This window comes from Siphateles boraxobius, unplaced genomic scaffold, assembly GCF_051911475.1.
Source record: "Siphateles boraxobius isolate OS27281-9 unplaced genomic scaffold, OSU_SipBor_1 2, whole genome shotgun sequence".
NCBI classification, from domain to species: domain Eukaryota; kingdom Metazoa; phylum Chordata; class Actinopteri; order Cypriniformes; family Leuciscidae; genus Siphateles; species Siphateles boraxobius.
The window spans coordinates 1,305,001-1,331,584 of record NW_027508810.1 but is presented as its reverse complement, the minus strand read 5'-3'; the positions used below and the strand labels follow the sequence as shown (position 1 = coordinate 1,331,584).

Sequence of the window (26,584 nt, the reverse complement as noted above, 5' to 3'; positions counted from 1 at the left end):
AATAAATTTGTGAGTGCACTACTGTCATGTGAATTCACAAAAACACATTTATTTTGGGGAAATTTTTTGCTTGTAAATTGTGCTTGTACTACGAGTCTTTAAAATAATCGTCACTTAGTTTGTTATTTCATCTAATGCAATGACATTTAGAAATGTTAAATGTGGCCTAAGTGTGTCTAAATCATTTTTGGTGCCACTGTATGCTGTTCAACTGTCATGCTGGGATTTGAGCAAAAACAAACATGTAAATGATAATTAAAAGAAAGAAATGTATGGCAAAGACTGAGTCACTACAAATGGAAATCTTTTTTCTTTGAGTTCTTTGTGATTACTGTAACTGAAAAAACACAGCGGCAACTAGAGGATAGAGTCTGATCTGAAAGCTTTCACAACCATTGATGTTTGATGCATTTGAAATCATCTGAAGATCAATGCAGAAGTGTAGGAGACTCACCCTAAAGAACTCTTTGGTTGATCCTGAGTCCAAGGTTCCGTATGCGATCTCAGTTTGTTTGGCCAGATCTTCAGCGCTTTCTATGGGAGAGACCATCCTCTCCACTGTGAGGAAAGCAGCCAGGTTAGCCGTGTAGGACGAGATTATGATGAGGGTGAAGAACCACCAGACGCCTCCCACTATTCTGCCCGATAAGGACCTGATGCACAAACACAAACATTCAGCCTTTGAATACTTTCCTGATGTGCAAACACAATTGTAATCAATATATCAACTTCAACAAACATTTATTTCTGTATGTACAGTGAAATGGTCACCGTGATGTTGGCAAGTTAGACATATTTTGTTGATCCTGGAACAACATTCCTGTATCAAAATTAAGTCCTAACACTATCCCTACCCCTAAACCTAACCCTACCCATAACTCCTCCTAAAATCATATTGAAATGATTAACAGTGAATCACACTGATGTAGAAGCACCTAACCCTGGTTTTAAACCTAAACTTGACATAAACTGTAATCTTGTCACTCAAATCTGATTGGTTGATTGGAATGTTTTTCCGGGATCAACAAACATGTTGGAACACATTGTACACAGATTAAACTAATTAGCATTTTCTTGTATTGGTGGATTGAAGCATAGCCCAAGTTAAAGGGATAGTTCAAAAATGATGTCGTCATCATTGTCTCACCCTCATGTCATTCCAAACCCATAAGACTTTGGTTAATCTTCCAAACACACATTAATATATTTTTTTAATGAAACCTGAGAGGTTTCTGTCCCTCCTTTGAAAGTATAGGTAACCAAAACTTAGAATATCCAAAAATTAGTTAGGTGTTTATTCACATCTAAATGCACATACATTGAGTGCATCATATATGGTAAACATAAATACCAAGGTTTGTTCTTGTGAGTGACACACACACACACACACACACACACAAATTTGGATTAAACAGTTCGATTCATATGGGTTTGTTTACGGGTGCCTTTATGAGCTTTTTGTATCTTTTAAATTTTGGTTAACTGGGCTTTCAATGGAGGAACAGAAACCTCTCAGGTTTCATTGAAATGTCTTAACTTGAAGATCAACCAAAGTCTTATGGGTTTGGAACGACGTGAGGGTGAATACATGATGAAAGAATTATCGTCATTTGAGTAACTATCCCTTTAAGCCTAAACAAACCATTAGATTTTTTTGGTGAATTTGGTTTTCATAGAGGACGAGATTGCAATGTCAAAGCGTTGTGCCTCATTCTTTGTACAAGTGGTTGATCATCTCTGTTCTGCTCTATCAAATCATCTTGACATGTTTTATTTCTCACCTGTAGTCCAGCACTTCTGCTCTATTTGTTCTACATCCACTTCGTTTAGATACATGACTTTCATCCTGAGCTTCTATTTAGCTACATGTAGAAGCAATTTTTGCAAATGCAATATTTTCAGATGTAAGAGTTTTCTTTCCTTGGGCTGAATATAGGGCAGTGGCCTTTAGAAGACTGTATTCACTCGCAACCATGTAGGTTTGTGAAATACACACAGAATGCAAATAACAAGTAGAAACTCTAGTGAACTTATGTAATATAATTATTGAATTTTTAAATTAACACGACTTTTAATATCACTGTAGAGGTATATGTAAACTAGTCTGCAGCAATACAGTCACGTAAGATGTAATAACCAATCAATGCTGTATAGTGTTCCACATAACTAGTGTTACAGATCAGGGCCAAATGCTGGTTAAAATCTGCAGGCAGGATTGCACTGATGGGAAAAGAAAATTAAAATCAAAACTAAACATTAGTGTAGTTTTAGAATTAGCATGATAGTGTAATAATAGATGTAATTGCATTGATATGAAATTCAGATTACGAGTATGGATCACCACTTGGCCTTCACCCAAGTCACTTCAACTTAAAATTATACAAAATTCTAATTTCAATCAATTAATGTGCCATCTTATGTCACAGCAAATATGTCTTCTGTATGTTATTTATTGAGATACTTTGAATATCTTATATATATATCTTATATATATATTTAGAATATCTTATATAAAATCTTATATATTTTAATTTTTTTATTGAATGCTAAATTGGCAGCCGGCAGTGGGGAATATAAGGGACTCTGAAAAATGATCTATGACAGTGAGCCGCACAACGGAGTCATTATTAATCAACTTCCTGCTGTTAAACGGAGGAACAATGTGAATAATCATACATCTCCGTCACAGACGCCAACAAAGTGCTGCAGTAGGACTTCTCAAACAAAAATAGGAGAAATTCATAGAAAGAGCCAAATGAGAATATGTTGCTCGGCTAATCCTTTACAAAAGAACAAATTAAAACTAAAGCTGTGTCTGCATATTCTTTCAAACGTGAAATACTGGAATAAGCCTAAGAATTAGAGCTGTTGTGTGTTTAATGTGCTTTGCCGGTAAAGTCCCTTACAGAAACGTATTGTGGAGCTTGTATCATTGATATACAGTACTGAATGACATGTTACTGAATCACCACATTCATCTACCATGGTATGTGCATGAGTTATCACAGTAACACTTTACAATAAGGTCCATTAGTTAACATTAATTAATGTATTAACTAACATGAACTAACAATGAGCAATACATTTGTTATAGAGTGGTTTTAACATTTGTTAAAAAAGTGGTACAAACAAAAGCAGGTTTGTGAACACTTATGGTCTAACACAGTCTCAGCTTTCTTTTATTATTGTTATATATTATTATTATTATTATTATTTTGTTATTGTTTTACTGTCGTTAAAAAAAAAGCCTAACCAGGGACTGGGGCTGCAAATTAGCCTTTGACTAGAAGCCTGTGTGTGGAGCATCGGCTGCTTGAAACTGTAGCAATGTTTCTGCATTGTCCCTGCTAAATAAACTAATAATAAAATAAAAAATACAGTTTTTATTAATCTGTGTTAGTTAAAATACAGCTGTTCATTGTTTGTCCATGTTAATTCACAATGCATTAAGTAATGTTAACAATTTAAATGATGTATTAGTAGATGTTGAAATTAATATTAACTAAGATTAATATATGCTGAAGTATTGTTCACTCTTAGTTCATGTTAACTAAGGTAATTAACTAATGTTAACTAATGAGCCTTACTGTAAAGTGTTACCATTATCACATATTTTGTCTAATGACTTCCCTTAGTCTTGTGATTGATGAATAAGAAAAACCCAGATTTCCAATCTGGTCTGATGTCGTATTGAAAATCGGGGATATTTTTCAGTCAGGACCCAAGTGTATCTACACCAGTGATAAAGTGTCTGTTCATTAAACGAGTATCTGTTTATTAAACTGTGCGAACTAAATTAGCCCATACTGGGACAAAGCCATGTATGGCTGATACTGCGGCCATTTCAGACACTGCCAACATGCAGACCATGGACAAACCCATGTATGGCCCATTCCTCAAGCCCATATCGTGCTACATATGCCCCCATCATGGCTGGGTGGACACCTTTTTTATGAGTGACAGGATGAGGCACCAACCTTGGTGAGATATCACAGCCCTGCTGCATGAAGGCCCCAAGAGAGAACCACAGGCTGTTAAAAATCCCAAAGTCATTAGGCGGGTCTGGAGGGGTCTGGGGGTCTTTGGCTTCATCAGTCTCATCCAGGTGCCACTCGTAGGGGCTAAAACGGCTCACAAGGAAGAGCACCACACTGACGCCGATGTAGGCGAACACGATACACATCCAGATCTCGTATGCCAGAGGGTCCAGGAAGGAGAACACACCCGGCTTGGACTTCTGGGGTTTCTTGATCATAATGGAGATGCCCAAACTCATGAAGGGCTTAGAAAAGTCAATGACTTCCTCTCGCACAAGTGTGATTGTTAACGGTGCAACGGCTATATCTGCTCTCTGGAAAACGGGGACATGAACAAAACGTGTTAGTGCAGAACATGCACCAGTGCAATAAACAAGCATTGCAATATTACTGTCTATTTACAGATTAATTTCTGGAAAGCTAGGATGCAAATTCACTTCAAGCTGTATACTGCAAAGGGTCATCTCATTGACTGAATTTATACGGTAGGTGGCGCTGTTACGCAATTTCTGAAAGGGTGGAGAATTTCCGGATTAAAACACGGGCAAAAAAAGTAGCAGATACAAGCACTAAAAGCATTGCTTATGCACGTCATAGACATGCTTTTCTCAGCTTTTTGTTCAAAATGTCGCTTCTTTAATGAAAATTACCCACATTCAAGCGTTGATAAAAATGAATGCATTAAGCTAGAATAACATTTTTTTTTAAACCAAATATTTTGTTTTTTCTTTTTATTTATTGCATTTTCAGACATTCAAAATATTCTTGGGGCCGTGTTCGTTTTGTGAAAATGATCAAAAATGCTGGCACAGGCTGGCAACGGGGAAAGAGTTAATGGAATATTCCGGTTTCAGGACAACTTTGGTGGCTTGCTGTTGGTTACCACTGACAAACTCAGTTTGTAAAAACAAGAACCCCAATAACAGCAATATAAAAGATAATTTAACCATCATTTTAGACCGAAAATATATATATATTTTTTTTACTTCAGCGGAATGGTATGAAACTTGGTAATTTTTCTGAAAATCATTAGAAAAGGATAGACTTGTGATTTTCATGGCCAAAAATTAAAACTGGAAAAAACCTAAAATACTGAGCGATTTTTTAGGGGGAACAATCTACAAATCAGTCACTATCGACGAAGTAGCAGTTGATAATGTCTAAATGAGGTCTAATATGTGTCCAATTGCAAAACTATTTCCTATTGTATGTAATTATGTCTGAAAATACTCTTATAAGCTAATAGGGAACGCACATCCCTAGATATATTTATATACAGGGCTCTAGTGGCCACACCATGATATTACATAGGATTTTCTTTATTTATCCCACCAGGTGGCACCAATCTGCCTCACATAAGTTGGATTTTAAATACCTTTGCTATTTTTTTTAACTCAAACATGGTATCAATAATCAATATTCATACATACATTAAATATTTTTTCTCATTTTTGTATTATTTTATATAAAAATAAATGGTGCATAATTGGGAGGTGAATTTGAATTGTCTAGCACCATGAAATCCATTCAAAATCCAAAATATTAAAGACTAAATATTTTAAAACAAAATATAGTAGATCCATCCATTCTCCAAAACAGGTGTCCTCTGTAGGTCAGGGGCGCGCTGGAGTCTATCTCAGAGTCTCAGGCCACAGTTGGGGGAAACCCTGGACAGATCCATCACAATATACTACATTCATTTCACTGAACAACAACGTTATGCTTATTGCCTTCGATCTGTGACCCTTCATATACAATAGAAGTATTATACAATGGAATATACAATGGACGAATTCATTTTTTGTTAAAACAATTTGATTAGTTTTGCTTTAAAAAGTGCATTATTTGAGCTTTTTGAGGTAGAATGAATTTTTCCTTTTTTAAGTAATTAAAACAAATAAGCTTATGTAAAACAATTATCCATCATTTTGTGACGGCTTAATTTCATTGAGTGCAATCCACTTACATCTGTAAAATGCAGGATTAATTGGTCTAAATTTTGGGGGGACTACATGAATATTTTTGGGCAATAACTGAAACTGAGTTTTTAGAGCAAGATGAGACTAATGTCTAGATATATAACCGTTTAATATAATAATATAGCAGCATACATGTTTATCATTTAATAGAATATATTTTCACCATTATGCTGAAGTGTGGAGCTTTTGCTTAAGTTGAGAGCGGGTACAACAAGAAAATGTTATTTGTAGCTTTACTAAACAAGAAATTACTATTTAGCATTTAGCATGCTAAACTGATGTGCATGATTAAATCATGCGTAGACATACAAGTCTGGGGATTCCTGTTGTTGGAGTTTGCTGTATCTTTGCATGTATCATGCCAAGGTTTCTGTGTTTATATAATCATCACATGATTTTGGAAAAATTGGATATAATTTGCAGAGACAAATCCATAAAGAGATGTTATGGCACTACTTTCAAAACAGTGATTAGTGCATTACTGTATAAGCACCATTTTTTGAGAGACAGGACAGATTCAATTCTTTTCTGTAGGTAATCAGATGTTGTCCACACTGTGTTGAACATTTTATTAACATTTGGATGAATCAGTCATATCTGCCACAGAACATTACATCTAGAGCTAGAAAGGCGGACATTTTGTGTTTTCTCAGGCCTTGGTGTTTGGAAGGAAACCAGGAAAAGGACTTTCACTGCCTCCGAGAAGAACTTGCGAGGCAGAACAGAACAGGCTTTTGACCGTGTAGCGCAGAAGTGACAGCTGAGTGTTCACTTGACTAGATAGCAAGAGTCTTGCTAATTTCTGTGACCCCTACACTGCTGTATCAGGCCACAGACAGAGCGTAATCGGGACAAGCAGGAGACTTTGTTGGAAAATCTTTTTTCAACGCTTCCCCTCTCATGCTTCACATAATGTTGCTGTGGGAGCTGCAGATATGAGGCACAGCCGCTTTCCACTTCCCATAATCCTCAGAGGCAATCTAGCCTGAGCATATAATAAAAAGGCAGTGAAAGATTTGATCTCACATGTGTCCTCAGCCAGGAGGACATTAGTTATGCAATCAGGAAGTATAAGGTCACGGAAACTCTGCAGGTGAACGCTGGTTATAAAAGCCTCTACAAATATTAATATCCTTTTATCTTGTGGTTGTAGTGAATGGAACTCCGGTGTACTGTCTCAATAAATCATATAATCATTTGCATATAAATAGCGAATTAAGAGTCTACCAGAAGTGATTTATCAGTGAGGAAGAAATATGCCTCAAAACTCTCAACGTTTACCGCACGCTAGATAAATAATCGCATGATCTTTCTAGCTTTGAAATTAGCTGTATTGCACAAACTTGCACAGGTAAATCCAACTGATATTAAAAACAAGACCTGTTGATAAAACATGAAAGAAAAAAAGAGATGAAATAACACTTCCATGTCAACTAATCCACTTATTTAATTTAGAAGAATCCCAGAGGATTCATTATTTTTTTTTATCTGCTAACGACAAGTAACAGAAATCAAATCCACGAACGCTGTGGTGTTTCTACCTTCGCCTTATAAAAGCAGTGAGCTGTCAATACTGTCTGAAAAGTTTGAGTCAAGAGATGACAGGAGTGGCTCATATGATTATAATTTGATTACATGATTATAGTATCAATCAGTGTTGGGGAAGTTATTTTGAAAGTGTAGCTTCCCAAGCTACTCATAATCTAAAGCAGTTAAACTACAGTCAAGCTGTATGCTTTTGAAAAAGTAGTTCGCTACACTACAAGCTATTAAAGGGGTCATATAATGGTACATGCACTTTTTCAAGTTGATTGTACTGAAATGTGTGTTGGCAGTGCCTGTACACAACCATCATATAATGATAAAATCTATCCAGTGTTTTTGTTTTAATCTCCTTATATGTTTTCCCCTGCCTCAAATTGAGCCGTTCGATTTTGTGACGTCACTAAATTGGACGCCCCTCCCACGATTGTTGATTGACAGCAGCGTTTCAACAGATATCACGGCATTAATGGCAAGGAAGCAATATGCAAGTAAAACTCTTCTTTATTAACAATGAGTAGAATATGATGGTGCCTGGACACGGGGAGTGGCGCAGGGACGTCGATGGTCAACAGAGTGCAGGTGGAATGAAGAGACGAGGTGATGATGATGAATGTGAATAATCCAGAACACGGAGACGAAGACACGATCGGGAATCAGGGACAGGAACAAAGCACAGAACTGGACGCCAACCGGGATCAGGAACACACGCGACAAACACCAAACAACGATCTGACAAAGGAGAGGACAAAACGGTGAGTATAAGAAGGGTAAGGTGAATGAGCTGCAGCTGGTGGTGAACGTGAAACCAGCTGCGCGCTGATCAGTGATGATGGGTTGGTCAGGCCCTCTACTCACACACCCACACACGACTAACAACAAAGACATGAGACAAGAAGGAAACAGTGAATTCATAAATTGTGACAGTACCCCCTCTCCTAGGAACGCCTCCTGGCGTCCCCAGACTCCCTTACCTGGCGATTGTAATCATCAATAACGGAGTGATCCAGGATGTCTCTAGCAGGTACCCAACTTCTCTCCTCCGGACCGTAACCTTCCCAGTCCACCAAGTACTGGACTCCGAGTCCCCTCCGTCTTGAGTCCAGAATACGATTGACCGAATATGATGGTTCCCCATCTACGAGTCGCGGCGGTGGGGGAACCGGGGCTGGCGGATTAATGCGAGAATAAAACACGGGTTTGACTTTGGACACATGGAACACGGGATGAATTCTCCTGTACACAGGAGGAAGGTTAAGGCGGACTGCCACCGGACTAACGATCTTGGTGACAGCGAATGGGCCAATAAATTTGGGAGCAAGCTTATTTGAAACGGACCGGAGAGGAATGTTCTTCGTTGAAAGCCACACTTTGGAACCGACGACGTATACGGGGGGCCTACGCCGGTGGCGATCGGCTTTGGCCTTGGTGCGCGCCCCCACTTGGAGTAGAGTCTCACCGGCTCTAGTCCAAGTAAGGTGACACCTCTGGACGAATGCGTGAACGGAGGGGACCGCGACTTCGGACTCCAGACTGGAAAAAATGGGTGGCTGGTAACCTACACTACACTCGAACGGAGATAGGCCCATGGATGATACTGGTAACGTATTGTGGGCGTACTCCACCATTGACAGTTGCTGACTCCATGAGGAAGGATTCTTGGAAACCAAACATCGCATCGCTCTCTCCAAATCTTGGTTGGCTCTCTCAGTTTGAACATTGCTCTGGGGGTGAAACTCTGAGGACAGGTTGACAGTCGCCCCCCAGTAACCTACAAAACTCTCGCCAAAATTTGGACACAAATTGGGGTCCCCTGTCGGAAACCACGTCTATTCGGAGGCCATGTAAGCGAAAGACGTTGTTAACGTCGGTCAACGCTGTCTCCTTGGCTGAGGGTAATTTGGGCAAGGGAATGAAATGGGCCGCCTTCGAGAACCGGTCCACCACGGTCTAAACTACCGTGTACCCCTGAGAGGGTGGGAGGGTGGTAATAAAATCTAGCGCTATATGGGATCGGGGTCTCGAAGGGACCAGCAGCGGTTGAAGTAACCCATCAGGAGGTCGATTGGTCGATTCTTACCAGTGGCACAAACTGAGCAAGCCAAAACAAAACTGTGAATGTCACGAGCCATAAGTGGCCACCAGAATCATTGCTTGACTAAAAATCTAGTACGACTGACTCCTGGATGACAAGCCACATTGGAACAATGCCCCCACTGAATAACGTCGGACCGTAATCCCTCCGGCACAAATAAGCGTCTCGGTGGACACCCGGGTGGAGGCGTTACCCCTTCTAAGGCCGTCTTGACCTTCGATTCGAGCTCCCATGTGAGTGTGGAGACGAATAGGGTCTCGGGTAAAATACACTCGGGAGTAGACGGGCGTTCGGAACGATCAAAAATGCACGATAAAGAGTCGGGTTTTACATTTTTGGAACCCGGGCGGTACGAGAGAGAAAAATCAAAGCGACCGAAAAAAAGTGCCCACCGAGCCTGCCTGGAGTTCAACCTTTTGGCAGTTCTAATATATTCCAGATTCTTGATATCGGTCCAGACAATAAAAGGTACCCCTGACCCCTCTAACCAGTGACGCCACTCCTCCAATGCTAGCTTGACTGCCAACAACTCTCTGTTACCAATATCATAATTACGTTCAGCAAGAGGTAACCGATGGGACAAAAACGCGCATGGGTGCATCCTGTCATCTATGGGGGAACGTTGGAATAATACTGCTCCTACCCCCACCTCTGACGCATCGACCTTCACCACGAACTGCCGTGAAGAGTCAGGGGTAACCAGGATGGGGGCTGAAACAAAGCGGCCTTTGAGTTTGGCAAACGCAGCCTCGGCTGCGTCTGACCACCTGAACAGAGTTCTGGGGGAGGTCAAGGCGGTCAGAGGTGCGGCAAGTTGGCTGAAATTGCGAATGAAACGCCGGTAAAAGTTGGCAAACCCCAGAAACCTCTGTAGGGCCTAATGGGAATCTGGACTTGGCCACTCCACCACATCCTTAACCTTGTCAGGATCCATACTTATTCCCTCAGATGAAACGATGTACCCTAGGAAAGGAACAGACTGTGCATGAAACGCGCATTTCTCCGCCTTGACAAAAAGCCAATTCTCTAGCAACCTCTGAAGCACTCGTCGGACGTGCTGCACATGTTCCTGGAGAGAAGAAGAAAAAATCAATATGTCATCCAGGTAGACATATATGAACTGATCGACCATATCTCGCAGCACGTCATTGACGAGTGCCTGGAAGACCGCTGGGGAGTTCAATACTCCGAACGGCATTACCGAATATTCAAAGTGGCCCCTGGGGGGTATTAAAAGCGGTCTTCCACTCATCCCCCTTCCTGATGCGGACCAAATGATAAGCATTACGTAAATCCAATTTTGTGAAGACCGACGCTCCCTGCAACCTCTCGAAGGCTGAAGACATCAACGGCAAAGGATAAGTATTCTTTACCGTGATGCTGTTCAACCCTCCGTAATCAATACAAGGTCGCAGAGACCTGTCCTTCTTCCCAACAAAAAAGAACCCCGCCCGAGCTGGAGAAGAAGAAGGGCGGATGAACCCGGGTTCTAGAGAATGAGAAATATATTTCTCCATAGCCTCCCTTTCTGGAGCAGAAAGCGAATATAACTTCCCCTTAGGCGGAGACTTACCTGGCAGTAAATCTATGGCACAGTCATAGGGACGATGTGGAGGAAGAGAAGCAGCCCGAGACTTACTGAACACTTCCTTCAGGTCGAGGTACTCTGCTGGCACGTTTGACAAATCCACGGTCTCCTCCTGAAAAATAGGGACAGAAACAGACGAACAGATAGACACAAGACAAGACTCATGACATTGACTGCTCCATGACACAACGGTACACTGCTGCCATTCCACACGGGGGTTGTGTTGTATGAGCCACGATAGACCGAGAACGATGGGTGCAAGGGGTGAGTCCATGATGTAGAATGAAAGTCTTTCAGTGTGATTACCAGACGTGATGAGAGTGATGATTTCAGTGGTGAATTCGATGGTTGGGAGCTCTTCACCATTGAGTGCACGAACTGAGATCTTGTGTGTGAGGGGTTTGATGGGAACATGAAACTTGAGTGCAAACGAATAGTCCATAAAATTACCTTCGGCTCCCGAGTCCAACAGTGCACGGTGGTCGTGGGTGTTTGTTGACCATCTAAGTCTTACCGGGAGGAGCGTAGATGTTGATGAGGTCTTCTCGGCAGAGATCCCACCCGATATTAGCCTCATAGTTACTATCGGGCTTGGCTTTTTACCGGACAGCTGTAAGCGTGGTGACCAGTCCCACCACTGTAAAGGCATAGTCCCTGGGATCTCCGCCTCTCCTTCTCCTCCCGGGAAAGCCGAGCTCGCCCCACCTGCATGGACTCGTGATCATGAGTGGGGCTGACCGCATCCGCACCACTGAAACGCTGATTCTAAGCTCCACTGGAAAACCGACTGGGCAGAGCCCGTCTCTCGACTCTGGTCAAACGTGCGTCAACTCTTAAAGCCAGTTCAATAAGCCCGTTGAGGGATGTGGGCAGATCCAGGGTGTTAATCTCTCTCTGGATGCGGTGAGCCAGCCCATGCAGGAACATGTCCCACTGCGCTGCCTCGTTCCATTGACACTCAGCCGCTAATGTCCGGAATTCGATGGAGAAATCTGATACAGACCTCTCTCCTTGACGTAGATCAGCAAGAATTCTAGCCGCTTCTCTCTCGGTCACTGCCCGAGTTTCATCTCAGCGGCGAGTGTCTGGAACGAGGCACAGCCGCCCCCCATAGTGCCGCCTTCCCAGATAACAGCGTTAGAACAAACGCTACCTTGGATTGTTCCGTACTGAAGGCTCTGGGTTGGAGTGAAAAAATGCATGGAGCATCGAGTGATAAATGCCCTGCAGAAACTGGGCTCACCTGAATATGATTCGGGCACTGGTAGTCGAAGCTCTGTCTGGGAAGGGTTCGCTGGTGGTGTGGGGGGAACAGGTGGCGTGGGTGGCGCAGTGGGAGCTCGCAAAAGTTGGATCTGCTGGGTGAGCTCGGACACCTGCGCCACTAGAGCTTGAACTGCTCTCCCCGTGTCATTGATGTTCCTCTCACAGGAATCCATACTCTGCATGCTGTTGTCGACAAACGCTTGAAGAGACGCTGACGATTCACCTGCTGCTTCCATGATGGTCAGATCGTTCTGTCACGGCAATAATGGCGAGGAATCAATATGCAAGTAAAACTCTTCTTTATTAACAATGAGTAGAATATGATGGTGCCTGGACACGGGGAGTGGCGCAGGGACGGCGATGGTCAACAGAGTGCAGGTGGAATGAAGAGACGAGGTGATGATGATGAATGTGAATAATCCAGAACACGGAGACGAAGACACGATCGGGAACCAGGGACAGGAACGAACCACAGAACTGGACGCCAACCGGGATCAGGAACACACACGCGACAAACACCAAACAACGATCTGACAAAGGAGAGGACAAAGCGGTGAGTATAAGAAGGGTAAGGTGAATGAGCTGCAGCTGGTGGTGAAAGTGAAACCAGCTGCGCGCTGATCAGTGATGATGGGTTTGTCACGCCCTCTACTCACACACCCACACACGAATAACAACAAAGACACGAGACAAGAAGGAAACAGTGAATTCATGAATCGTGACAACAGATCTCTGCCCTGAGCGAGCTGTCAGTCATCATAGTCCGTCATTGTTGATACACTGGAGCAGAATGGCGTCTAAGCGATTGTGGTGTTCTGTTCTTGGGTGTAATAACGAACACAGCAGTAATTTTGATGTTCCTAAATCCGAACCGCTGAAGACACGGTGGCTGAGTTTTGTTTTCGAAGGGAATGTTCCGCACGAGCAATGTCAATGCTTTCATGTTTGCGCGATTCGCAAATCTTTTCTCACCAGACTGCTTTATTAACGAAGGAAGTAACTTATAAAGCTGATTTTGATAAGCAGCTGCTCCTGAAAAAAGAATCGTTACCAACTATTCATGTCTCCCTGCTGAACCTCCAGAAAAAGTAAGTGTAAAATTTTATTAACCTTTATATTAATCTTTGCAAATCGCTTCACGATGAATGCGGCTAAGGTTTACACTCAGGGTACATATGGCATGTTTTCTATGTACGACGTTCTCAATATAATTCATAATCCCACGTTTATAATGAACAACGCGTTATGGTTATTGTGTTATTACAAACTGAGTACGTATAACTTACATCAGTAAACACATAGCGTTCGTACATCTCACTAAGTTACTCTACGCTGCCAGTACACAAAGATAGATCAAAGTGAAAATATAATAACCAACCATTCAGAAACGTCATGTTCGAGCCTTAGTTGTCGAACTTCTTCGGGCCGTCATCTTGTTCTGACTCCGGTTCAAACTGATACGGTTGCACAGATGTGTCGTCCTCAGAGACTCCCGCTGCCATTTTTTTCCTATACCCTCAACTGTTGTCAAGGAAACACTCCACGTGCGGTGTGGTCATAACGCTGTTATGAATGCCCGCAGAACAGAGGGGCGGAGTGAGCGAAGCTCATTATCATTTAAAGGCATATGCACTGAAATGGCGTACTGAAAACAGAGCTGTTTTTGACCAGGTAAAATTAGTGTTTTCGTACAATACTAACGAAAATTTTTAATTAAAGTATATTACAAACTTTTCATTTAGACCCTAAAGAATCAAATTAACTGGTATGAAAATGGCATTATATGACCCCTTTAAGAAAAAGCTTAGCATTGATGACTATATGTTGAAAATCCATTCTGTGAGATAACCTTTGAAAGACTTGCAAAATCAGATAAATATATTTGTCATAAGGTCAAACTTGGCTGAGAAACGCCGGCCCTGACTATCTGAGCTGAAAGGGGGACACTATTATGCCGATGGTTCCTTGGTGGTGTTTTTTTTTTTTTTTCGTTTTATCTCCACATGCAATTTTTTTTTTTCATCTTGAGAATAATTTGAGTATAATTTCTAACGTTAGCACATCAAAACCAGGCAATTTCTCTGGCTGATGGTAAGGAAATTGAACAGATGAGGTAGCCTAACCCTCATGCATTTTGTATATGGTCTTCATTCTTGAATGTCGGCTCGGGGAATTGGAAGTGATTTCTCTGGGTTTTCCTCCATTTATAGCAGGGGAGAGGTTTGACAAATGCAAAAATGGCGGGCTGCCTGGGCGCACTGTGAAAAGTGCCTTTGAGATCCAACAGCATAGAGAGGAAATCAAAGCAGTGCATGCTGGGAAGAAGCATGTTTAAGACACAATGTTGCCACCCGCACTGTCTGGCTGCAGTTATAGTTGAGTGACACCCAGACATTTCCAGTCAATTTCCCCACGCTCTTTCCCATGAACGGAAGACAAAAAGACAATTCCCTTCTTCCAACGCCTTATTTGACAGCAATTTTTCTAAATCATTTATGCAAGGTTCATGAATACAAGAGTCAACTGCAGAAGGAAAGGTTAGTGTTTCACTGCGAGATCCACTACTCACCCCATAGACTAGTTCACCCACCATCCCGTTCCAAGTCTTGGTCTCAGGGTCACGGGCGCCATACTTTCCGTCCATGACTATGGATAGTCTGTACTTAATCCCAACATGTTTGGCAATCTCAGAAGCTAAATCGACACAGTAGCCCTCATACTTGTCATTGCCTTCCAGATGCATGTGGTTTTTCTTGTACATCACATAGGGTGCTTCCTGTTAACCAAACACACACTCATTTATTACCATCTTTGCTTATTGCTTTCATTGTCTGGTGTCACAGGCACCAGAGCCCACCGACAGCTTATCAGTCACAGGCATGCAGGCATGCTGGGATATTCATACCCACCCATTCTCTCACACACATAATCCACCAAACTGGAACACATACAAGAGGAAAGACAGAAGTATGGAAGTAAAATAATGCCAAATGTTTTTGAAACAAAAAAAGCCTGTTGAATTGCACTAATTAAAAAAATAGGCATTGCATTAACCATGCTTGCATTTTAATGCATTGTATTTTTAGGGCTTGGATTTTGTATGGGCTAAAATTCAACATGGTTGAATATTTAAGCTGTGAATATTTCAATTCAAAATATTTCAAACACATTTTCATTATTATAAATCCAAGAATCCATATTCACCTTTCACTTCCAAAATATTCAAACGGTTTAAAAATACAACCTATAATATTCATCAGGCAATTTTCAGTCCATTTTATTTCGCTTTGCAAATTCCTTCCACAATTTCAGTGGTTCAAATTTGACAGTAAATTCAACATTGACATCCAGGAACTGCAGGAAAAGCAGTAGATTAGGAGGACAATGGCTTGCTCTAACTGTTGCTCTGGTCTCTGTCAACAACACACGCCTGCACCCCCTTCTGGTGAGGTCGACTAACAGCAGATGGAGATTTTGCTCGGTAATCTACTACTTTTCCTGCAGTTCCTGGATGTCAACATTAAATTTACAGTCGAATTTGAACCACTGAATTAGTGGAAGCAAGTTTGCAAAGAGAAATAAAATTGACAGTAAATTGCCTGTTGAATATTATAGGTTGTATTTTTAAACAGTTTGAATATTTTGGAAGTGAAATATGAAAGATGAATATGGATTCTTGGATTTTAATAATGAAAATGTGTTTGAAATGTTTTGAATTGAAATATTCACAGCTTAAATATATTTAACCTTGCTGAATTTCAGCCCATATAAATGCAAGCCCTAAAAATAGAATGTATTAAAATGCAAGCATGGTTAATGCAATGCATATTTTTTTCAAGTAGTGCAATTCAACAGGCTTTTTTTTTTTTTCAAAAATAGTTGGCATTATTTTACTTCCATACAGAAGCAGCAGACAGGGAATTGCAGGACATTGATCCACATGTGGCTGTAGTCAGGAAGCTAATAGACCAGCTCCTTCTAAGGCCCTCTTTACACCTGATATTAACATCTGTCTCAGGTGATCCAATCACGACTGGTCAACTGAGACGAATTGTTGTCTACACCTGGTGGAGAGTCTAAGACTTAAAGTCTGGATCTTGCTGTCTTGGTCTTGAGATCTCAAGAAATTACATACATTCTGCCTGGTCATGATCTGGGACTCGATTTGTTGCTGTCTGAGTTCCAGCGTTATCATTATAGGTAACAGTTATATAACTCTTATGTTGGCACGGTATATTTTAAAGTAGCTACAGAAAAGTTGCAAGAAATGCATGGCCTTGACTGACTATAAACAGTGGCACAGAAATTCACCTTTTTTCTGTTTTGGTTAATTGACAATTGGCAGCCTGGTTCTTAGATGGCTGGGACTTGGTTTGGGTTTGTGCTTTGAGAGGTCTAGTTTTGATCTTGGTCTTGTGATCAAAACCTTTGAGATGGATGATATCAGGTGTAAACGAGGTCTGAGACCACAAAGAGCATTGGAGACAAATAAAAGTAGGTTCGATTCTGCTTCTCTCTTTCACTCACACACACACACGCACACACACACAGACACACACACACACACACACACACACACACACACACACACACACACACACACACACACACACACACACACACACACACACACACACACACGGCCGTGGTGCAATATCCCAAGGGTCTGAGATGCATTGGCATAAGTTGAGGATGACAGGTGAGGTAGGTGAAGTAGGCAAGAACGTATGAAGTGAGAAGGAATCCGATTCATGAAGTAAATGGCAGTGACTGCAGAGGAATCATAGTGTTGATTCTGTTCAAGCACGTTGCACCTATATGCGCCAGAAGCCTTTATCATTCCAACAGAAAGAACATTGAACATAGCCCTGCTAAAATGACCAGCTTACACCAGCATGAATTTCAGGCTGGTTTATGCCAGGTATTGCTGTTTTGTTCTAGCTGGTGGACCAGCACAGGTCGACCAGCATGGTCATTCTGGTGATGCTGGCTGACGAACTGGTTTAGCTATTTACACAGCACAGCAGTGTGTCATGCTGGAGCCCAGCATCCAAAAACACAATATATGGTATTTTCAGAAGGGAAGCAAAAAACAAAGCCGTTGTTAGAATCCAAACTCAAAAACACTTTGTCGACATACAGAATTGAACAAAGAAATTTGTGCAAGCTGGTTTTATCCTCTCTTTCGCCCCATTTCAAACACTGCGGCAGCGGCTTGCTTTTTTAAGCACATCATTATTACCAAACAATATGGCTTCTCGCAGAGAGAACGCATCCCATTAGAGTCAGAGACAATTAGGGTACCAGTGGGTTAGCGATGGTTTGTTTGTTCTGGGCTGAATGTATCCTCTCACCTCATCCTTTGTGCGATTGTTTTCCTCCTGAATCCCACTGATGGAATAACCGACAGCTGCTGGTTTAATTGCTCACATCCAAGTCATTTGAAAGACTGACCTTGATTTTTGGTGAAACAAAACAATTACAAGCGATTGCTGTTTTACATGGAATGATATTGTGAGCATTGATTTGAATTCCTCAGAGATGTGTATTTGCCTTGCCAATTGGAGGCTGATGCTAAAGCTAACGTTGTTAACAGCGGGAGATGAAGTGATACGTCAGCAGTGAGCAGTCCTCCGGTCAATGTAAAGTGGATCTGTGAAAAGGCCTCATTCATGGCCTTGCTCAAATACCCTTGTACTTTGCCAGAGGCAAACCATCAAACCCTTCTTTGGTGCGGTAAGCGTTGTCATGTGTCATTGACCATTTACTTGATGAGTGGAAACAAGTCTTACCTACATATGCATTGAATGTCTACTTTGATGATGTCAATGTAAAACCATCATACCTAATGCCGTTATTGTGATGTCACTGCTACGACAGGCCACTGATATATGGAAAATCAAAATGCTTTGACACCCACACGAATACAGTTGAAACACTCATGCGCCGCTTTTCCTTGCGTTCGACTGTTTCAACGTGTAATGAGTGGATGGAAAGCAACACAAAAGAAATGTACTTCTACCCGCCCAGGACAGAATGTATCAATCTAGGAGTCAACACCATGACCCTGATGGGCAGAATATGCGACACGTTTAAAACGTCATGGAGCGTGTACCATAATAGTAGTGACCACAATTGTTCGGTTTTCCACTGAGGAGGAATCGTTGGTGAACTGCTGATCCATTATATTAACAAAGCGTTCAAACTCGTTCCAGTATCCGATCTGCAAAGGGAAAACGTTCATGTTATTATCAAACAGCAGATATTTTTACTGCACCAATGCTAACTAGCAACCCCCCCTCCCCCGCCCTTCTGCTCGGCTAAGGAGCTGTTGTGGATGTGTGCTCTCATAAGATTTTGCTCATTAAAAAAGTATTAGGTCTCTCTGCTGCTGCGTTGATTGCCTGGAGTTAAACAAAAAAGACAAATTCTTGGCTGACATTTGTTAAATGGGAAAAAATGCTTATGGTGGAATTTCCAGGGATGGAGAAGCTGGAAGTTACTCTTGGATGTAATTCTCTTCAGCTAAAACTCAACTGGGTTTTGCTTAGCGCATTCTGTTATCAAAAGGTGCTGTGCGTTTTCTCTTTGTTATATGCTTGAGTTGTTTAGCGGTTGAGTGGCATGTGTCAGAACCGTTAGCAATGCACTAGCCACTAGGGCATCACTGAGGTGACACTTTACAGGGGTCCAACACAGTGTTGTACATCACTTCTGACAGTCACTGTCAATGTACGTCTTATTACCGAGCATGACCCCATCTAACCTTAGGCTAAACTACTCTTTTCACGGGGATTGTTCCTGTGTTTTATAAAGGGCTATTGCTATTAGCTCACAGGAAAGCTAATGAATACTGGTTATGTTGATTCAGGCTGCTGTAGGTCATTGCATTGATTTGGTAAACTATTTTGTTTGGGAATAGTGGCCTTAAAGGAATAGTTCACCCAAAAATAAAAAAAATTCCCATAATTTACTCACCCTCAAGCCATCCTAGGTGTATATGACTTTCTTCTTTCAGCCAAACACATTCGGAGTTATATTAGCTTTGTAATGGCTTTGAATAGTGCCTGAGTTTTTTAGCTCCAGAAAGAGCCTCCATCCAGCATAGATTTATTTAATGGATAATATCTCAAAAGCGAGCCAAGACCTCTCGCTTTACAATCACTAAAACGCTGTCGCTTTGTCAGTACATCGCAATCTCACAAAGTTACGTTATAATCAATGAAGCTGCCAACAATTCACCATAAACCTCTTACTTACATTGTGTCTAGTGTTGTCAAAAGTACCGTCTTCGGTACCAAGTTGGTACTGAAATGTAAAAAATGTGACGATACCAGCATTCCCCCACAGTATTTTGAGCACTGTTAAATGAATTCTTTAACGCATCTGGTTTGGCATTGTGTTCACGCGCTCAAAATATATGTCAGTGATTGGCTATTGTGTTTATGCGCTTAACATATATGTCTCTGATTGGCTACAATGATCAATGCTTCAAAAACATGTTGTCTTCACTGAGTGCTTACACAGATACACACGGGAGCGTTTGCAAGCAGGCATCTATAAGTGGATATATTTGTAACGGTCATCAGCTGGATGAGCTTGAGAGCCAGCAGAGGGCACTCCACATCAGACTACTGTTATTCCCTCACAAACTACATCTCCCATAACTCACTCCCCGGACTCATCATCACTGATCAAATTCACCTGTATGTCATTACCTTGTTTAGCTCACCCCATATAAGCCTGGATATAAGCCACTCACTCACTGCAAAGTTTTCTATGTTGTTGCGCTACATTTCTGAGCATTCTCCCTAGTTTCATTGTCTCTTGTCTCTTGGCTCTTGGTTCTTGGTTCTTGGATTTTTTTGCTTATTTCGTGGATTCCTTTTTGCCTCTGAACCCCTTCTTGTTTGTTTGTTTGTTTGTTTGGACTGCCTTCATGTGGTTGACCCTTTGCCTGTGTTTGATTACGGTTCTGGATTACTCGAATAAACTGCATTTGGATCCTCAACCTTGTCTCGGAGGAGTTTGTAAGAATATTAGGGATCCGCTGATAGACACCTGCTTTCAAACGCTCCTGTGTATCTGTGTAAGTGCTCGGTGAAGAGCGTCACAGACAACATGTTTTTAAAGCGTTGATGGTTGTAGCTGACTTGGTACCGAAGTCGGTACTTTTGACAACACTAGTTGTGTCTACGAGAGGTTTCAAAGGCCAGCATAACTCAATGGATTCTGACTTAAACACCTCTGTTTGGTCATTGCGGGTAAGAGATCAACAGCTATGTCTGTGAGTGGCAGACAAAAACAAGTTGCACACCATTGCAAAAACATTGCACACCATTGCAAAAACACATTGTAAATAGATATGTTTGACATTCTTCAGAGCACTGACACAAATATGCACTGGATTATTACATGCACATTATTAAAGTATCGAATTAGGGTGCTCTTGATTGTCTTTGAGGGTGCTTAGCACCCCGTAGAACCGGGCCTGGATGGATTGATGCACTTTTTGGAGCTTCAAAAACTCGGGCACTATTCAATACCATTACAAAACTAGGAATAATTATATTATTTAACATAACTCTGATTGTGTTTGGTTGAAAGAAGAAAGTCATATACACCTAGGATGGCTTGAGGGTGAGTAAATTATGGAATATATTTCATTTTTGGGTGTACTATCCCTTTAAATACCCCATGCAGTGGTTTGATGAACTGATTTTATGGATTTCTTGATTTTTATGCAAAACATATTGGAGGGCTTGTCCAAGCAACTTATTTTGCAACCGGTTAAGGCAAGACATCACAGGCAAAAGGTAGCATTTTCATGCACCAAATTTATATTCTGAAGGTTTTAACAGAGGGATTTTTTCTCGATTTATTTAACATTTTATTGCTAAAACATTGTGAAAATGTTTTTGATTTATGAAGTGATAAAAAGAGAAATCCAAAATCAATTTACTTTATCCAATGTTCAGGTTTCTGATCTGGAAGTGTATGCTGTGGCGAGCAGGACGAGGCCGAGGGACGTGAGAGAACGGCGCGAGCCTGGTGGGGTGATTGTTAATGAATGACACCTGTGAGACGCAGCGGTCTCGCATCTCTCTCGGACTCGTCCTGCTTGCCGCATATTAGAGCATTTTTTTATAAGATCATTTGCATATCAAAACGTATGATTTCGAACTTTTTATACAGAATGTAATTGTCACAGTTGTGTTATGTTTAGTTTGTTTTCTTTAAGTTCTGTCTGTTCAGTCAGTCTTGGTCCGATTTCTGTTGTATTTAGTGTGTGTTGCTGCCTGTTCTGCCTTCCTGTATTTTTGATCATAGGAAATAAATATATCGGAAATATATCCTCGTCTCCATCTGCCTTCCTGCAACCCACCGTGACAGAAGATCGGACCAGCCCATATGGATGACGGGGTTAAATTTGTCGCCATTGCTCAGGAGAGCACAGAATAATTTTCCTTTGAGGGGAACTTTATTCGTTGAGCCGTCATTAGCCCCCTCAACGATGAAACCCTCAAGCTGCTTTTCTAGATCGGGGCCAATTTCCACCAGGCCATCGGCCTCCCAAACAGGGAGCGTTGCTTCCCGATCCACAGAACAACCACCATCATCAGCAGCCGCCGAGACCGCCCTTCCAGAGTCTCATCCCGCTGAGACCGCCCTTCCAGAGTTTTGTCCCGCCGAGACCGCTCTTCCAGAGTCTCGTCCTACTGAGACCACCCTTCCAGAGTCTCGTCCCGCCAAGACCACCCTTCCAGAGTCTCATCCTGTTATGCCAGTCAAGCCTGAGCTTCTTCACGTCAAAACTGAGCTTCTTCACGTCAAGCCTGAGCTTCTTCACGTCATGCCTGTCAAGTCTGAGCTTCTTCCATCATGCCTGTCAAGCCTGAACTTTTTCACGTCATGGCTGTCAAGCCTGAGCTTCAAGCCATGCCGAAGTCCTCGCCTCCGGCCAAGATGGCTGCTGCTACGCCCAAGCCCTCGTCTCCAGCCAAGATGGCCACAGCCACGCCTGTTTCCTCGTCTCTTGCCAAGATGGTCGCCGTGCCTCCTGAGCCCTCAGTCAAGATGGACCCCGCCTCACCACCTGAGCCCTCATGCCCAGACCTGTTCCTGCCCCAAGGACTGTCCATATTCCCAGTCCTGTCTCCGAGCCTGAGTCTTCTGTCCCTGTGCCAGAATCGGTTCCTGAATTCCCACCCAGCCTCCCTCTCCCACCTGCCACCTCTCAACCCTTCTTTCGTCACTGCCTGTCAGCTCCTCCTCAAACCACCTTCGGGGAGGTGGGGTCGCGTGGGTCTGCCAGCCTGCAGCTCCAGCCCAATCGGTGGATTCCCGGTCTCGCCTTTGACCTCCGCGACCAGAACATTAGCTCCACCTTGGCTTCTACCTCCCTCAGCTACACCGGGGCCCATCAGTTCACCAGTTCCGCCAGGCTTCTAACCTTGGTCGCTCGTCGACCTACCCTCACCTCTGGACTGCAATCCTCTGGCTACGCCCCATCCATTTTGTCCCCCCGGCTCCATTGGAATCCTCACTCCCTTCTGTTCCTCCTTGGTCCTCAGTCCCTCTGTCTCCTTCTGTGTCCCCACCTGCACCTCGGTCGCCAGAGCCAGGAGGTTTGACATGTCCCGCCGGATCCTGGGCTTGCGGAATCCTGGACTCGTCGGCTCTCGGTTCCATCCTGGTCTCCTCTCCCACCTGCTCCGCCCCCGTCAGTCGGCCCCCTGGAGTTGTCAGCCCTGCCTCCACCATGGCTCCTCCCTCTATCTGCTCCGCCCTGGTCCCTGCCTGCCTTCTCCAGCACTTCGCCCACTCCTGTTGCCTACCCCTCTGCCTGCTCCTCTTCCTCCTCCCAAACCCCCAACTCTCCACCTTCATCTCTCTCGTTACGGTGCGAAGACGTGCCTTACGGGCAAGGGTGTTATGTCACAGTTGTGTTCTGTTTAGTTTGTTTTCATTGGACTTGTCTGCCTGTCGTCTTCTCTGTCATTATCAGTTCATCCGTATAAACTGTGTTCTGTTAATCAGTGTCATCTGTGTTTGTATTTAAGTTCCGTCTGTTCAGTCAGTCTTGGTCCAAACTTGGTGTCTAGCCTTAAAGGTTGTGAAACACTCAAACATGAGTGTCAAGTTCATCATGCTATTTCTAGTTAGTTAATAGCATGGAGTGCAAGTCATTAATATTTTTGGATTATTTTCTCTGACTTTATTTCTATATATCTGTCAAAAGTATACTTTATTTGGTCAGACTTTAGGAGTAAACTAGCATATATATAACCTCAAACCTAAGAAAGAGAAGCCATTTTTGGAGGGCAATTTTGGTAACAAATCTGTTTCCCTTCCTAGATAAGACAGCTTTTGTTCCCTGAAGTGTGCAGATTTTTCCCCTTTACAACTATAACGCTATTTATCATAAATCAATTAGAGTGAATAGAAGTCTTGAAATGGACCATGATTTGAGTTCTTATACTGATCTAAGTGAGCTTACACAGCAAATGGACAGATTTACTGCTGACTTACCTTTCTTGGTCCCCCTGTTTTCATTTCATAAACATCAATAGTATAGTTTGATCTCCGACCAAAGCTGTCAAACTGGATATTGCCGGTCATCCCTGGCACCTGGACCTGCCAACAACAACAATAGGGTCATCCCTCCATTTTGGAGGATTTAATATCCCCATGGAACAATACTGCATATTTTACATAAAATGTTAGTCGACTTTCAAGCCAAATGGTTTTTCATGTATAGATGTACCCCAATTAACACAACAAATTTCTAATGATTAGTATAAACTGTAAGAATAAAAATATTAATTGAAGCACGAGACAATTTTGAGTATTAGTACATACAGATTTACCTATTCTCTTTGACATAATGTTTTTTTTTGTGATACCTTTTTTTAATGTGTAAAACCATTAAATTAGTTTATTTCCTTCAAAATCCAGTCCACCTTGTTACATTGCTGCAATTTGCCCTAAATCACGTTTGCAGAAGTGATATAATTTCCTTGGAGGGAAAACAACTCCAAGGAATTTGTTCCACCCCAAATGTTTATGCCCTTCACTCGCTAACTTCCCTCGGTCTCGTGGACTCGAATGTGTGTCATTGCTTATGTTGCACGAGTGCCCACTACTGGCAGAACTCGGGAATGAGGTTTAAATGAGACGCACTAAGGCCTTGATCAAGAATTGGAGCTGGTTTATTATTTAACAGAGGTGTCAATTCCAGGGGTCAGAAAGTAAAAGTCCTGCCATATGTTTATTCCACCCATTAACTCAGCCAGCTGATTTCACTTATTAGTTCTATTTCCTGGCTGAAAAACTGTGCTAATTAGCAAATCCAGGTGATTGGAACAAAATACTGAGGAGGAATTTCACTCTCTGAAACTGGACATGACACCTCTGTTATTTAAATCCCTTTTTTACTTATGAATTTGTTGTATACACATGCACATGCATATAAGTTGTATGAGGAAATATATAAAATCCTATAGGTATATGAGCTTGGAGAAATATAAAATTACACAAACAAACATTTTAGTATAAACTTGACTATAAAAGCTACAATTATCATGTGATTAAATCTCAACATAATTTATATATTATACACTATTATGTGATTAATTCCGAAATAATTAACATATCATTCACTATTGGCTGGATCCCAAATGGCCTTGTGGACCTCCTTCGAGTTCACACTTGGTGACGTCAGCACGGGGGCACGCGAGAGTGTATTTTGGGACAGGCTTGATGACATCATGCCACCGGAAGTCAAACAGCCACGAAACTCCTCCCCTCAAATATCTGATTGGGCGTTCGCAACTTCGCAATGATTCCTGGGTAGGTAACTCGTGTAGAGGGTGCTAAAGTGCAGGCTTCGCCGAAGTCCGCATCGAGGGCACAAAGGCGGCGCTCGTGAGCACACTGAGTACTGAAATGCTGAATGGGACACCCTACGGACCCATACACTTGGCGAGCATGTGCAATTTAAGGCCACAAGACCACGAGTCAACATGAAGTGTGCCATTTGGGATCCAGCCTTAGTTGAGCGTGATCTGCTGTGAAGTCACAATCAAGCTGAATTGTGGGATATAGAGCAGCTTGAAGTATACATCAGAGTAGACTCGCTCCCTCTGTAAAATTCGAGGGGATGGGGGTCTGTCCATATAAAATTCCCTCGTCCAATTCACGAAGTGGAACGCACTTCAAAATGGCGGCAGGGATTGCTTAGGGAAGATCGCGAGTGCATGTCTAAAAGTGGAATGGAACAGCCCATGAACAAAGTAAGAATCAGTCTGTTACACATTCGTTTTCATGGAATTTTAGTTTGTTTTCATTAGTTTCCTGCCAATCATCAGTTCCCATGGACACTAATCATCATCACAGCTGTTCGTCATTTAGTTCATCACCATGTGTATTTAAGTTCCTCACCTTCACTCAATGTTTGTCTGGTCTGGTTAGAGTTTATGTATTACCTGTTGGATTGTTTCCAACAATTAAAATTCTTTATTTGTACTTTTTTTTTCCTTGATCATCATCTGTCTGGCTGCACCTGCCTAACACAGTCATAATTTTTTCTCTATTTTCCTCATTGTTAGAAGACTTATTGCGTGATATTTTATAAAACAACATGTCTGCCCTGTTGTATCAATTTATACTGGACATGAAAATTGTTGTTAATATTGAAAAAAAAAAAAATTATATATATCTATTAAAATTCTCCCTAAATGTAACTCTTCTCCTAGCATGTTGTTCTAGCTAATAATGGGCTTCATAAGCTTTAAACATCTACCCTGTTAAGTAAAAATGTCATGTAACAGGGTGGACTCCAGAGAATGTAATTGTGAAATCTGAAATATTTGGCGAGGATTATTTGGTTATACTAGCCTGAGCTTGACCAGTGTGTTTTCATGATAGACAGTCCAAAATCTACCAAACTGTAGGGATGACCCAAAAATAAAGAAACCCGTAAAATAACAATTCTGCTTTGAATCGTAAGAATAGATTTTAATCTGTTGTAGTATCACGACTGAATCGTACGGAGACATGACTCTGACCATCTAAA

The 26,584-nt window shown here is 42.0% G+C and overlaps 1 protein-coding gene across 6 annotated transcripts in view; it reads right to left on the bottom strand.

Moving 5' to 3' along the window:
* The window catches only part of gria3b (glutamate receptor, ionotropic, AMPA 3b), a 207,017-nt gene that overhangs the window by 38,371 nt on the left and 142,062 nt on the right, over positions 1-26,584 (bottom strand). For all 6 annotated transcript variants that reach the window (XR_013205823.1, XM_077235640.1, XM_077235644.1 and 3 more), the window contains exons 8-12: positions 24,040-24,144; positions 18,623-18,730; positions 15,077-15,283; positions 3,978-4,351; positions 455-653 (exon numbers count right to left, since the gene is read on the bottom strand). Coding sequence is in view for 5 of the 6 variants with exons in the window: in XM_077235640.1 (XP_077091755.1) it covers positions 455-653; positions 3,978-4,351; positions 15,077-15,283; positions 18,623-18,730; positions 24,040-24,144 (993 nt within the window). In the remaining variant the exon portion in view is untranslated. The remainder of the gene's footprint in view (positions 1-454; positions 654-3,977; positions 4,352-15,076; positions 15,284-18,622; positions 18,731-24,039; positions 24,145-26,584) is intronic.